Source organism: Nerophis lumbriciformis, linkage group LG11 (genome assembly GCF_033978685.3).
Source record: "Nerophis lumbriciformis linkage group LG11, RoL_Nlum_v2.1, whole genome shotgun sequence".
Taxonomy (NCBI): Eukaryota; Metazoa; Chordata; class Actinopteri; order Syngnathiformes; family Syngnathidae; genus Nerophis; species Nerophis lumbriciformis.
The window spans coordinates 16,766,040-16,781,004 of record NC_084558.2 but is presented as its reverse complement, the minus strand read 5'-3'; the positions used below and the strand labels follow the sequence as shown (position 1 = coordinate 16,781,004).

Here is a 14,965-nt window from a genome sequence, read left to right as displayed (position 1 = left end):
AGACTGAGCATTTTTGGGAAGCTGTTTTTATACCCAATCATGACACCCACCTGTTCCCAATTAGCCTGCACATCTGTGGGATGTTCCAAATAAGTGTATGATGAGCATTCCTCAATTTTATCAGTATTTACTGCCACCTTTCCCAACTTCTTTGTCACGTGTTGCTGGCAACAAATTCTAAAGTTAATGATTATGTCATCAAATATGTTGTCTTTGTAGCATATTCAACTGAATATGGGTTGAAAATTATTTGCAAATCATTGTATTCCGTTTATATTTACATATAACACAATTTCCAAACTCATATGGAAACGGGGTTTGTACATTTAGAATTGTGTTGTTTAAATGTTTATAAAAAGGTTTACTTTAACAAAAATGTATTTCCACTGAAAGCCAGTTCATTTTGCAGTGCATCTTACTGCTATAGTAAGGACAGTTGTTTCACAATGTGATGTCTTGCACAGGGTAATCATCCCTCCATCTATTTTCTACCACTTGTCCCTTTTCGGGGTCGCGGGAGGTGCTGTAGCCTATCTCAGCTGCACTCGGGTGGAAGGCGGAGTACACCCTGGACAAGTCGCCATCTCATCGCAGGGCCAACACAGATAGACAAACATTCATACTCACATTCACAGACTAGGGCCAATTTCGTGTTGCCATTTTAGATCATCTAAAATAAGGTGTGTATAGTTTGAAATAAAAGATATTATAGAATAAGATACCGGTAAACTGATTTTCAATACTACAATGAATCATTCAATGACTTGGTTGTGCTTTGGTTAAAGTCTTTATTTAGGGATCATTGAAAGTCTCGGCTGACCATTTAAGAACATATATTTATGCATTATCCTTTTCTTCAAAGATAGCAAAAATATTTTGATGTTTTAAGATGAAAATGCGTCTTTTGTTATAGTGTTTTATTTAATTGTGATTAGCACATTCAAGAAAAGGTATTATTTCTATATAATGTACTATATAAATCTCTTAGTGTTGTTGGTTCTTTCGGTACTTTGAAAAATTCTACCATTTGTACCATGTCTATTTATTGACCACAAAGTGCTGCTCCAGATCTGCAGTGCTCTAGCTTGCTACAACCTGTGACGGCAGACCAAATAGGAAAAAAACAGATAAGCATCAGTGACATAAAAGTTATATATTTTTATGTACGTCAGGTACCGTTTAGTTTATTGGTTTAATCTCTGCCTGCAGGTCTGTTGTGTCTACATGTTTCTATTTGTTACACTCCTGCAGGGCTGTTGCTGTGTGATTCGGCCACTGTGTGGACAATACTTTGATGTACCAGTGTAGTTGCTAGGTGATACCGTGATGCCCATGAATAACCACACTGTTTCTTTGTGCCCAACCTATGTTATGCAGTCAATGCTGGCACAGCATTCTGCATACTTTAGAGGCTGTCCAAGGTCGCACCTTTTGCAAAACCAAAGTTTTCACTCAAAAGTGCTTATCTTTTTCCCTCTGGTTTACTGGAATTTTTAAGCATCTATCCTGTGTGTATCCTGTTTTTAATTAGCAGGAACAACTTGCTTGTTCAACTTTCAGCATTCCTTCTACAATTTTACATTATCCTGTCCAGAGAAGACTTAATGAAATTAAACGTTTGTCTACTTTTTGTCTCTCTGTATTATAGGTTGCAGAAGTAGAAACAAAGGACCCAAATGAGCTTGTTGGTAAGTGTAAACACACACGTTTCTGTCACACTTCAATCACTCATAATAATGCATCTGTATGTATCCAAAACGTAGTTCTGAAAACTCAAGCATATTTTTCATATATACTGAATATTTTAATTTTACATTACCATGTAACCTTTTCTACACATTTACTATTATAATCCTTATCTGCAAATAATTGTCCCTTAGAGCAGAACATTTCAGACATTTAATGTCGTTATCTGAGTCTTGAACAAATCTTTTAAAACTTAAGCTCAGTAAGAAACAAACAAATTAACTGTAACTTCGGCTGTTTTGTGACTATAACCATAGAACTGCAAGTGGCGAAAGCGGTGCAAATGTCTGTTCTGGCTACTCAGTACAATATCGCAAAATGAGAATAAGCCAACACTAATACAAGAAAAATGACATGTTAACCAGAAAGTGAGCAGGTTTTAAATTTCACGTTCTATAGTATAGTAGATTTCATTTTACACATTCCTCACACATAAATTTAGGGTAAGTAATTGTTTGTATTATACAGGGTTAAATAATTTTTTTTCAATGAAGACAGCTATGAATGTAAAAATGTCATTTACCATTTTAGGAAATGTATTTCAAATGTGGCTTAAGTAAGAAATTTAAGTGGGAACATCCACATTTGCCCCTATAAAAAGATTAAATGGTTGTGTTTTGAGTAACAGAATAAAAAAATCTAACAATTCTCATTGTTTCAGTGACATTTGGCAGCATGAGTTATTAAATGGTTCTTTGTTCGCCCTTTGACTGAAAGATGGGCTTTGAAGCTCTAACACAGGAGCTGGCAGTTCTTAGTGAGTTAATCATTGTGCACACACACACCATGCAGGTGTGTGTGAGATATCAAGCAGGAAATGAGTGATACAAGGAGTGGTGCTTTGTACACCTCACAATGAGCACACAGCGTGCCGACTCAGCAATTTGTTTACTCTGGCCTGTAGCTGCAGGCTATCATTAATTGCAGCATTTGCCTTTCACCTCACTGCCAGCCAAAAGACTCAAGAGCTGACTAATGTAATCATTAAAATGCATAATGGCATAAAAGCCAATGGCCCCTCCTCTTGACTAGCTTATCACAGTCTTAGTAGAATCCTTGAGGAGAGGAAATGCTTTAATTTTTAGTTCTCGACATCCCCCATCACCCACCGGTGTTATGTGGGGGATTGAGCGTGACTCATAACTGGACACTTGACATTCCGGCAGCAGCGCTTGGCTCCTCTTTGGTGTCTGACAGTAAATGCCACAGTGTGCCTCCTGTCAGCGAGCTGAAGACAGCTCTTTGTCTGCTCTGTAAAGGGACACGCATTGTGCCGCTGTCCAAAGAGACCCGCAGAGCACAGATTTTGACTTTGTCTGTATCCAGCAGAACAGATGGTAGTTGTGAAACAGATTATCTGCTTTTTTGTAGGCTTGTTAATAACGCACTGTGTACTTCCTGATTGTGCAGCTTCCATATTAAAACTTTTCACACACACACACACACATTTTTCTTGCATCAGTCGTTTTTCACTTCCAGGAGTTTGATTTGTTATTCTGTCGAACAGAGGTAGTCTTGCTTTTATCTAGCCGCCTTTCACAAAGCTTTATCTGTTGCTGCTACAATGTGAAATTGCCTTTGAACGTGTATGCAGTTGTTTATTTTTACACATTGTATTAAATGTTTTATTGTCAAGGGCAACACGGTATACCTCTTAAAAAGACGATGCACAAGGTTCAGCAGAGCTTCACATACTCACCCAAACAAGATCTCAAAACCGCGGGGCTTTTTCTTTGAATTTCTAAACATCCATCCTTTTTCTACCGCTTGTCCCTTTTGGGGTCGTGGAGGGTGCTGGAGCCTATCTCAGCTGCATTTGGGCGGAAGGCGGGGTACACCCTAGACAAGTTGCCACCTCATCGCAGGGCCAACACAGATAGACAGATAACATTCACACTCACATTCACACACTAGGGCCAATTTTTTGCCAATCAACCTATCCCCAGGTGCATGTCTTTAACAAAAATAATACAACTAATTATTTTGAGAAAATAAAAATATCAATCCTATCATTGTAGTATCGATCACATACAGTGGAAGCTCGATCTCAGAATCAGAATCAGAATGGTTTTTATTGCTATTGTTTGAGAACGGGTTCACAAACTAGGAATTTTTCTTGGTGCAATCGTGCAACATAAAACACATAACACAGAATAGGTAAAAAAATGAACTGTAACTGAGCTATCAGATCTTGTTATTGTTCATGTGCCTGATGGCCGAGGGGAAAAAACTGTTGAGGTGGCGGGAGTTGTGGGTCTGGATGGACCGTAGTCTCCTGCCTGAGGGGAAAGGGGAGAATAGTTTGTGTCCAGGGTGAGAAGAGTCAGCTGTGATCCGACCCACACGCCTCCTGGTCCTGGAGGAGATCAGGTCCTGGAGGGATGGGAGCTTGCAGCCAATAACCTTCTCAGCAGCACGTATGATGTGCTGCATTCGATGCTTATCCAGGACTGTGGCGCCGGGGAACCACACGGTGATGGAGGAGGTGAGGATGGACTCGATGATGGCTGAGTAAAACTGCACCAGCATCTCGGTCGGCACCTTAAGTTTCCTCAGCTACCGCAGGAAGTACATCCTCTGCTGGGCCTTCTTGAGGAAGCTGATGGTCGGCTCCCACTTGAGGTCCTGGGTGATGGTGGTGCCCAAGAAACGGAAGGAGTCCACAATGGAGATGGGGGTGGGAGAGTCAATCAGGGTGAGGGGGTATGGTGGGGCTGTGACTTTCCTGAAGTCCATGATCATCTCCACTGTTTTCTGGGCGTTCAGCTCCAGGTTGTTGAGGCTGCACCAGGACGCAAGCCAGTCCACCTCTTGTCTGTAGGCGGACTCGTCGCCATCCGAGATGAGCCCGATGAGGGTAGTGTCGCCCTCAAACTTGAGGAGCTTTACGGACTGGTGATTGGCGGTGGAGCAGTTTGTATACAGGGAGAAGAGCCAGGGGGAAAGTACACAGCCCTGAGGAGTACCACTATTCGTGGTACGACTGTCCGAGACAATCTTCCCCAGCCGCACGTGCTGTCTTCGGTCCGTCAGGAAGTCATTGATCCAACTGCAGAGGGTGTCGGGCACGCTGAGCTGGTAGAGCTTGTCTCGTAGCAGTCAAGGGAGGATGGTGTTGAAGGCAGAGCTGAAGTCCACAAACAGGATCCTGGTGTAGGTTTCTGGGGAGTCCAAATGCTCCAGGATGAAGTGGAGGGCCAGGTTCACTGCATCATCCACAGACCTGTTTCAGTGAAGACAGGAGCCAGCTGATCCGCACAGTGTCTCAGGGTGGAGGGGGAGACACCATCCGGCCCGGGGGCCTTCCGCATGTTCAGCTTTAAGAACTGCCGACGTACATCCTCAATTCGGATGGAGAGGGCCTTTGATGAAGTCCTGTGATGTTCTTGGAGTCCTTTAAATCCTTTAATGAAGTGCTGGCGTTGGTGGGTAGGGTGATGGTGGGGGGAGCAGAGCTTTGATGAGCTGAAGGCCGTTCGTGACGACAGTAATGTGTGTTGAGGCCCTGAGCGATAGTCCGGTCATTCAGGGCCTGGGGGGCTTTGGGCTTATAGTTCGTAAGGGCCCTTAGCTCTCTCCACACGGCTGCAGAGTCATTGGAGCTGAACTGTTCCTGTAGACTGTTAGAGTACACAGATTTAGCTTCCTCCACTTCCCTGTTGAAGTGGCACTTCGCTTCTCTGCAGGTACTCCGGTCCCCGCTCCTCCACGCAGCCTCCTTCTTCTTGCGCAGCTGTCGGAGCTTGGGTGTGAACCAGGGCTTGTCGTTGTTATAACAAGCCCTAGTGCGCGTTGGAATGATTTGCGCCTCATTGAACTGTATGTATGAGATCACAGTGTCCGTATACTCGTCCAGATTGTCCGTGGCCGCTCCAATTGCCTCCCAGTCTGTCGTCTCCAAACATGTGATCTGATAGTCCGATAGCAGCGCGCGGGACTGCATGGTATGCCTTACTTATTGTAGTGTAACAGTGATTGAAAGTGTTCTGCTCTCTGGTCGGGCATTTAATAAACTGCCTATACTTGGGTAATTCCTGGCTCAAATTTCCCTTGTTAAAGTCACCAAGCACGATAACAAGAGAGTCTGGAAAAGACCGTTCCACATGTAAGATCTGGCCTGCAAGCGTGCGCTGAGCATCATGCACATCCGCGCTGGGCGGTATGTAGGCAACCACCAATATGAATGAAACGATCTCACGCGGTTAGTAAAAGGGCTTACAGTGAATGAAAATATATTCTAGAGCAGGAGAGCAGTGTTGGGTTATCACCGTCACGTCTGTACACCAGTTGCTGTTGATGAAGAAGCAAACTCCACCACCTCTTGTTTTGCCGGAGAGCCCCGGGTCTCGGTCCGCGCGGAGAAGATGAAAGCCCTCCAGTTAAACCGCGCTGTCCGGGACACTCGCGCTCAGCCACGTTTCCGTGAAGCACAAAACACCAAGATGAGGAAAAGTCCTTGTTTCTTCTCATCAGCAACGCTAGCTCGTCTATCTTGTTGGGAAGTGAGCGGACGTTGGAGAGAAAGATGCCAGGTAAGGGCGTGTGTAATCCTGGTCTGCGTAGACGGACGAGGGCTCCCGCTCTCTTTCCTCTTCGGTGCGGTTTCCCTCTTTTGATCAAAGAATGGACCAAATCCGCAGCTGACGCTAAAATGACCGGTAATTAGTCTGTAAGGGTGAGTGATCTGATGTTAAGTAGCTCTTCGTGGGTGTAAGAGCACGCGGACACACAATTTACGCACAAAAACAAACATAGGAATGTGAGATCTAATCTGTCCAGAAGTTTTTGAGTTATGTTTGTAACAACCAGACTAACAAACCCGTGGCGAAAACATGATTTCTTTGGCGGAGGTAAGAAAGTCTGCGTTCTGCAAAGCAAAGCGCACCACTTTTGTCTCGAGCGTTTCTAAGATGACACAGAGCCAGCCGGTTACGTAGCAGCGCACGGACGGAAATCACCAAAAAACTGTACATGGCGGAAATACGAGTAAACTGAAAAACGTCTTGATGGATATTCAATCCATTCATCTATTTTCCAACGCTTGTCTCGTTTAATGTAGTGGAGGGGCTGAAGCCTATCCAGTTGCACTCGGGCGGGAGGCAGGGACACCCTGGACATATCACCATCTCATAAACCGTCACCTAGAAAACATATTTTAAACCATCGAAACCAAACATCAGTTTGTGAGGTATGTACATTATTAAAAGTTAAATTGTTAGTTAACCTTTCTTAGAAACAGCATATTCCAGACTGATATAAACATGTCCATTGTGGAGGACACTGCTTGTCAGAAAGTAACAGTTGAAAGACACTTAAGTAAACATTTTTTGTTGACACTCGACTAAGGTTTTTTTTTTTTCTATTCACTTGAAACAGTGGATGTTCCTGCACTTAAAATACATGTTTGTAGTATGATTACAACATTTAGCATTAGTTTTGTGTTCAATTACAGTAAGTGTGTTCATCCTAAACATTCCTGCCACTTCATTTTACATACTATTACATTTTTAAGTCTTTTTTGTTTTTGGGTTGTACAGTATACCACAATATCATACTGTGATACAAGCTTAGAAAATGGATGGATGGAATATCGTACCGTGAGAGTTTCATATCGTTGCATCACTGCTTACTTTCTGCTGTAACCAGACTTCTTATAATTTGATAAGCATTTAGTTTTTGTGTTGTTTCCAGCTAGCTTAGCGGCGAGCTTAGCTATTAGCATGCTTGCCTCTGTTTGTTTTCGGTGTGTAACATGTTTAGTCCTAATACTTGATCATGATAGGTAAGATATTAAAACATGCAGTTTATTTTCCGTAATGGAGATGATTAGTATTAACTTAAGGAAGCAGCTTTATACTTAATGTGGAGATACACAATTAGCTGTAAGCTTGTCAGTCGGGAGACTAACATGAATACAATAGCCATTATTACATTATCCATAGATGAGATCGGCATTAAAAGGCATTAATTGGGAATGGCTATCACACACTTTTTCAAGAAGATTGGTGGCACATCCCTAATTACGATTATTCTCTGGTGGATTGTAACCAGATTGCAATAAAATGCAACAAACAACAGAGGGAAAAAGTATCTACGTTTACTAAAAACAAATTTTAACTCAAAAACCATATTCTTAAAATTTCAAAGTTTGTCCAAAACATTGACATCGCAGTACATATCGATATGTATGGGGGGAGGAGGGGTATTGTGATAGGATCTTTTTCCTATATCACCCAGCTCAGTGGTCCCCAACCACCGGACCGCAGCCCGGTACCGGTCCGCACAAGTAATTAAAAAATATATATATATATTTTTTATTTTTTTATTAAATCAACATAAAAAATATAAGATACACTTACAATTAGTGCACCAACCCAAAAAACCTCCCTCCCCCATTTACACTCATTCACACTCATTCGCACAAAAGGGTTGTTTCTTTCTGTTATTAATATTTCTGGTTCCTACATTATATACCAATATAGATAAATACAGTCTGCAGGGATACAGTCCGTAAGCACACATGATTGTATTTTTTTTAATGAAAAAAAAAAAAAAAACTGAAAGTGTAAATCTGTCGAATGTCTTCTTTTGAAACTACGATGTGCAAAAATCTTTTTTCAATCCAACTGTGATTTATTGGTTAGTGTTTGCCTTGGTCACTGAATTACATTTTCATGTCCCCTGTCCGTGGGACAAATTTTCAAGCGTTGACCGGTCCGCAGTTACAAAAAGGCTGGGGACCACTGACCCAGCTCAATGTGAATAAAGCCAGAAGATCCAAAGGGCTGTCAGTAAAAATACAGGCTGATCCGCTACTCAGATTAATAAGCCTTTAGTGATGCTGAATGGAGTAGAAAATAATTGGACGGCATCAATTATAGGCTGGCTTTGAGATGATATTGCAGCATTGCCCTGCTAAAATACACAACCATCATCGGCACCTCAGCTATAAGAGAAGCGCTCCACATCTTCAGATAGCTATCCACCAAATGACACCCCCTCAAACTCTGTTAAAACATCAGCACAGCTTCAATGGTGCACCATCAGGGGGAGATGCTGCTCCTCCTGAACTTTCCAGACAAGCAGGGGAGACGTTGGTGGCAAGTCTGTACAGATACATGTGAGCCCATAGTCACGCATGAGCAGCAGACCAAGGTAAACTGCATAGGGGCTGTTTAAAAGCATTCATCAGTATGCAGAAGCATCCCTCCTGTACACAGAACCATAAAGTTATACTTTGACACAAGCCAACACAAAACTCACTCCTGAGTCCTTACCATTGATATTTACAACTAGACATAAATAAAACAGGCATGCCGCCTACTCAATAAAACCACAAACATTTAGGTTATTTGTGTGCTGTATGCATTCAACAGAATAGCAAATTTCCCTTTTGAGACTGATTTTATTATAGTGAATAAATCAGCCAATCCCTCATCTTGTTTACGACACATTTTTTAATTCTATGCAAAAATAAAATGCTTACTTATGATTGCATAATGCTTTTAAATAATGGTGTACCAAGTTGGAACATGTCAATTCATGTGATTTGTGTGAATATGCACAATATTTTAGGTTATTTCAATCCCCAATGCTAAATTTCTCTGACAAGTTTTTGTATGAAAATGTAGTTTTATGTGTCAGAAGGAAAATAATTAATTATAATTTCATTCAAGCCTCCCCTGGGAGAAATATCATTGTAGTAGGAAAGACTAATAAAATGTTGGCAAAACAAATCACATAATAATAACCAATGTAGAAAGATTGATGGTGGACATTCCTCAAAGTTTGCCTTAAAAACATATTCAGCTTGCTAAGCTTTAAGTCATGCGCTCTGCTGCTTGAGTAAATGTCCAGTCAAGTTTTTACTTGTCTAAAATATTCACGCACATATGCGACACGCTGAGTATCACAGACACCTGAATGAGTATGAAAGCGGTGTGTCTGGTTTGGGTATAGATAGTGTGACAATGAGGAATGTCTAGCCTCGAGTCAGAAAAGGTACAAAACAAGCGAGTGTTCCAATGTGAATGATGGAGGGGAAAAGGATCCTCCCTTTTCTGTACCAGCTCCAAACAGTTGCCACTCCCTGACAGGGGCATGCCTTTTTACCGCCATCTTCCAATAAACGACAACAAATAAAAACACTACTTGGAAATATCAAACCCTGTCTGGCCCTTGGTTTATTTTTGTATCATTTAATTAATTCTTGTTTTGTAAATCACACTCTTAAGCCTTGACATACCTTTTGTTTTCCCTGCACTTTTATAACACTCTGTTCTTGGTTAATCTAACCTTAGCATGTAAAGACTTGCAACAACACAGGGCAGAATAGGATTTAAACAGCTTGTCTTTGTCTTTCTCTTGGACAGCTCTCTTCTCAGAGAAGGTGCGAAACATGTCACCTGATGAGATCAGAATTCCACCAGAGCCCCCAGGACGCTGCTCGAGCCAGCTACAGGTAGCTACTCCATAGTTGAAATATCACAGATCCACATAAATGCCCATTACAGTCATCTTTGTTCAAACATAAATCCACTTTTTTTTTTTTTTTTAAGTGATTTTATAACCCAAAGGGTACCACAGTTATATCTCTAGCCAGACCAAATGAGAGGCTCTTGTTGATGTTGTTAGGCTTGTGTAATTCTGAGATCATCCTACCTCTGGAATAGTTTTGTTTGCACCCACAAGTTGCAGGTAATAAAATTTGACATGTTGCATACTTGCCTCTCGCTGCCTAAGTAATGGTCTATACATGTCTCTCTAGCAATGTATAATTTGCAGTGTAAGATCATTTTGAAAAAGAATCTGGTAGGAAACGAGATTAAGAATTTGAGTTTGAGAGTTTTTTTTTCTTATTGTGGCTGTACATCAGACAGCCTAAGCATAATGTTTTTCCGCAGATACTCTGAAGCCCAGATGCAATTGTAAAATTAAATTCAAATTGTGTCCTTGACTAATGTAGTTCACTTCCGTGTACAATTTAACTTGTAAATAGATCAGTCAATTAGGTAATAATGATCGATCACGGAAAAACAGCATACCACCAAATGGCATTAACATTAAAACCTATGCAATGATATAGTGCATCCAGAAAGTATTCACAGCGCTTCACTTTTTCCACATTATGTTTCAGCATTATTCTAAAATGTAATTCATTTTTGTCCTCAAAATTCCTCATAATGACAATGTGAAATTTTTTTAGAGCTTTTTGCAAATGTAGTAAAAATAAAAAAATAAGACATCACATTCACAGCCTTTACTCAATACTTTGTTGATGCACTTTTGGCAGCAATTATAGCCTCAAGTCTTTTTAAATATGCCACAAGCTTGGCACACCTATCTCTGGGCAGTTTTGCCCATCCCTCTTTGCCATACCTTTAAAGCTCCATCAGGTTGGATGGGAAGCGTCGGTGCACAGCCATTTTCAGATCTCTCCAGAGATGTTCAATTGGATTCAAGTCTGGGCTCTGGCTGAGCCACTCAAGGACATATACAGAGTTGTCCTAAAGCCATTCCTTTGGTGTCTTGACTGTGTGATTAGGGTTGTTGTCCTGCAAAAAGATGAACTGTTGCCCCAGCCTCTGGAGCAGGTTTTCATCCAGGATGTCTCTGTACATTGCTGCATTCATTTTTCCCTCTATCCTGACGAGTCTCCCAGTTCCTGATAAACATTCCCACAACATGATGCTGCCACCACTAGGCTTCACTGTAGGGACGGTATTGGCCTGGTGCTGAGCGGTGCCTGGTTTCCTCCAAACATGACACCTGGCACTCACACTAAAGGGTTCAATCTTTGTCTCATCAGACTAGAGAATTTTGTTTCTCATGGTCTGAGAGTCTTTTTGGTGCATTTTGGCAAACTCCAAGCTTGCTGCCAAGTGCTTTTTTTTTTTACTAAGAAATGGCTTCTGCCTGTGCTCTCTACTATACAGGTCTGATTAGTGGATTGCTGCTGCTCGGGCTGGGCAATATGGACCAAAACTCATATTCTGATATATTTTGGCTGAATACCAAACGATATATATTGCGATAATTTTTCTGGAAAGTGAATAAAGACAAAGTCAAACGCAAACATATAGGTCAAGTTGTTTTATTGAAACTAATACTTAACATGGGTAATTATCTAGAATGTTTAAAGTTTCATGCAAAGATAATTTACATTAACATATTAAAACGCCTTGAAAATAATATAAAAATAGGAAAGTATAATATTCAATCTTCTTTCAAACAAACTTTTAGCTATTCTCAAATCCTTAGCTAATAACAAAAACACAAAATAACTAAATATAAAATAGAGTCCCTGGTTTAAGAGGAAATTTCAAACTTCAGCAGCAACTTGAAAATAATTGACCTTCAACAACAGTGTTTTTTTAGCTTAACATTTCTAGAAAACTCTTTGTTTCCTCAAAAATTAAAGCCAGGAACACCAAGCTGTCAACTGCAAGATGCTGTGTGGCAAGTGACAATAATGCCACTGCAGCTAAACACCCTTTCAGATATTGTATTTCCTTTCAGATTGTGCATTTGTTGTGTCAGTGCTTCTTGAGCAAAGTAGTTGTGACTGGAAAACTCATATACAAAGTAAATTATTTCTGACAGCTTTTTAAATTCGTTTTTTTCATACCATCGCAACTGGGAACATATCTATTTACACATCGTTTTGAAGTGCATCCATCTCTCACTTTATTGATTTAATAGAATCTCGTAAATTGCAACTCGCCACACTGCCGTCATGAACGCATGTTGCCCGAGTGTTGCCGACGCTTGAGTGACCCAATCGCTGCCAATAATGCTGAGGATTCTTTTTTCATTGAGAGAAAAGTTTGTGGAAAAAATGGGACTAAGAAGACGCCGGGAAAGAAGGACAATTGTTATTTCTCGGCAAAACAAGAATTTTGACACGTATGCCACCCACTCTCCTCGTACTGCAGTTTGTGTCAAGTAAGCGTGGCTCCTACCTCGCCTCGCTCTGTGCGTGGAGGAGGAGAGGCACAGCACCAGCGCAGACAGAATAAGCCGAGAGACTTCCGCATCAAGACATTAAGGATTACATATATCGGTATGGCGGTATTGTCTCCAATACATACTGTATCTCTTTCTGAAATATACTGGTATTATTCGTAATACCGGTATAATGGCCCAGCTCTAGCTGCAGAGATGGTCGTCCTTTTGGAATGTTCTCCTCTCTCCACAGAAGAAGAATGTTATAGCTCTGACAGAGTGACCATTGGGTTTTTGGTCACTTCCTTGACTAGGGCCTTTCTCCCCCGATCGCTCAATTTAGACGGCCAGCCAGCTTTAGGAAGAGTCCTGGTCCTGCCAAACTTCTTCCATTTACGGATGATGGAGGCAACTAGCAGAGTACCAGCAGTGGGCAGCAGCGGTGCCGCGCCCGGGAATCATTTTTGGTGATTGAACCCCCTATTCCAACCCTTAATGCTGAGTGCCAAGCAGGGAGGTAATGGGTCTCATTTCTATAGTCTTTGGTATAACTCGGCCGGGGTTTGAACTCACAACCTACCGATCTCAGGGCGGACACTCTAACCACTAGGCCATACCTTCAAGGCAGCAGATGTTCTTCTATACCCTTCCCCAGATATGTGCCTCAAGACAATCCTGTTTCGCAGGTCTACAGCAGGGCTATTCAACTACATAATGAAGAAGGCCGCAGTTTCAAGAGTCCAAGGGCTCGGGGGCCGGACATCAACATGTGGATTTTTCGTCAGAAAGTGCCTCTGTAGGTTATATTCCTTTGAGACTTAGTTTACTTAATTACAAAGTAAACACAATGACTTTCACACTGCACTGCCAATAAATTCATTATTCTGCCCTCGCTACTCGATTCCAGCGTGTGCAGCTAGAACAGCAGCTCCAGAAGTTTTGTTGGGGATTGATGTTCCTTCTTTTATTTTCCTTCTTCAGTTTTATTTCTTTATTTTCTTTTGAATTTAGGATTGTAAGACTGAAAATATAAACATTACAAAAGTAAAGCATCTATTGTGTATTTCACACAAATAAAATAGAAGGTTTATTGTTAATCCATTCACACAACTACATATGTTTACGCCTTAAGAAATTTAACAACATTTACAGTATATCAAACATTGCACACAATGTACTGGTATGTGACTCATCACAATTAAACCTAAGGTGTAGCGTTATTGCCCGCTACTTGTCAAATTTAGTGTACATGTTTTAAACAAACTCTGATGGCCCACAGTTACTCTTAGACAAAAAAATCGAACACAAAACACATCACAATGTCAGCAATTTCAATACAAAACAAACTAAATATCTTTATGCACAATATCTACTTACTAAGATTTCACCTAGTTTTGTGATGAAGCTGACATGTGCATTTCTACAGTTGTTGCTTCTTGTCTAGAACACTGTGTCCGTCGCTTATAAGGTCTGACAGGAAGCAATGACTTGAGCACTTGCTCGGGGCAGAACATTCATACTTTATTGTCCAGTCATTGTTTAAAGTCTGAAATTTTCGCAATTTATTTAGATTTTTTTTTTACAGGGTTGAATGAGTAGTCTGCTTCTACTCAACCCACTGTTGCTTCATCATGACACATTCCTTGTTTTTGTTCCCTTTGCTCACGTTTTTGCATACTTGAGCAACCCTAATTTAAATGGTTTCTTCAAGCCTATTTGGATGATGTTCGGCAGACCAAATGAAAAGCTTTGGTAAGCTGGATGTGGCCCGCGGTCCGCCAGTTGAATAGGCCTAGTCTACATACAATTCCTTTGACTTAATGCTTAGTTTGTGTGGGACACTATATATATATATATATATATATATATATATATATAGACAGATGTGTGTCATGCAGAATCATGTCCAATCAACTACCACAGGTGGACTCCAATTGATCTGTAGGAACATCTCAAGGATGATAAGTTGAAACAGAATGCACCTAAGCTCACTATTGAGCTTCATGGCACTGGCTGTTAATACTTACATCTGATTTTTTAAATTTTTTTATTACATTTGCAATAAGCTCTAAAAAAAAGGTTTTGACATTGTCAATATAGGTTATTGTGTGTAGAATGTTGAGGACAAAAAAATATGTATTCCATTTTGGAATAAGGCTGTAACATAACAAAAAATGTGGAAAAAGTGAAGCGCTGTGGATACTTTCAGTTAATATTGTTATTAATATTTCTCTCTACCTGAGACTCATTGATGTCATAATCTCACAGTAAATGT

General features: G+C 40.8%; 1 protein-coding gene across 2 annotated transcripts in view; it reads left to right on the top strand.

Moving 5' to 3' along the window:
* Window positions 1-14,965, top strand: part of sap30bp (SAP30 binding protein) — a 59,174-nt gene that overhangs the window by 23,284 nt on the left and 20,925 nt on the right. For both annotated transcript variants that reach the window (XM_061967201.1, XM_061967199.1), the window contains exons 4-5: window positions 1,649-1,688; window positions 10,119-10,207. In XM_061967201.1, the coding sequence (XP_061823185.1) occupies window positions 1,649-1,688; window positions 10,119-10,207 (129 nt within the window). The remainder of the gene's footprint in view (window positions 1-1,648; window positions 1,689-10,118; window positions 10,208-14,965) is intronic.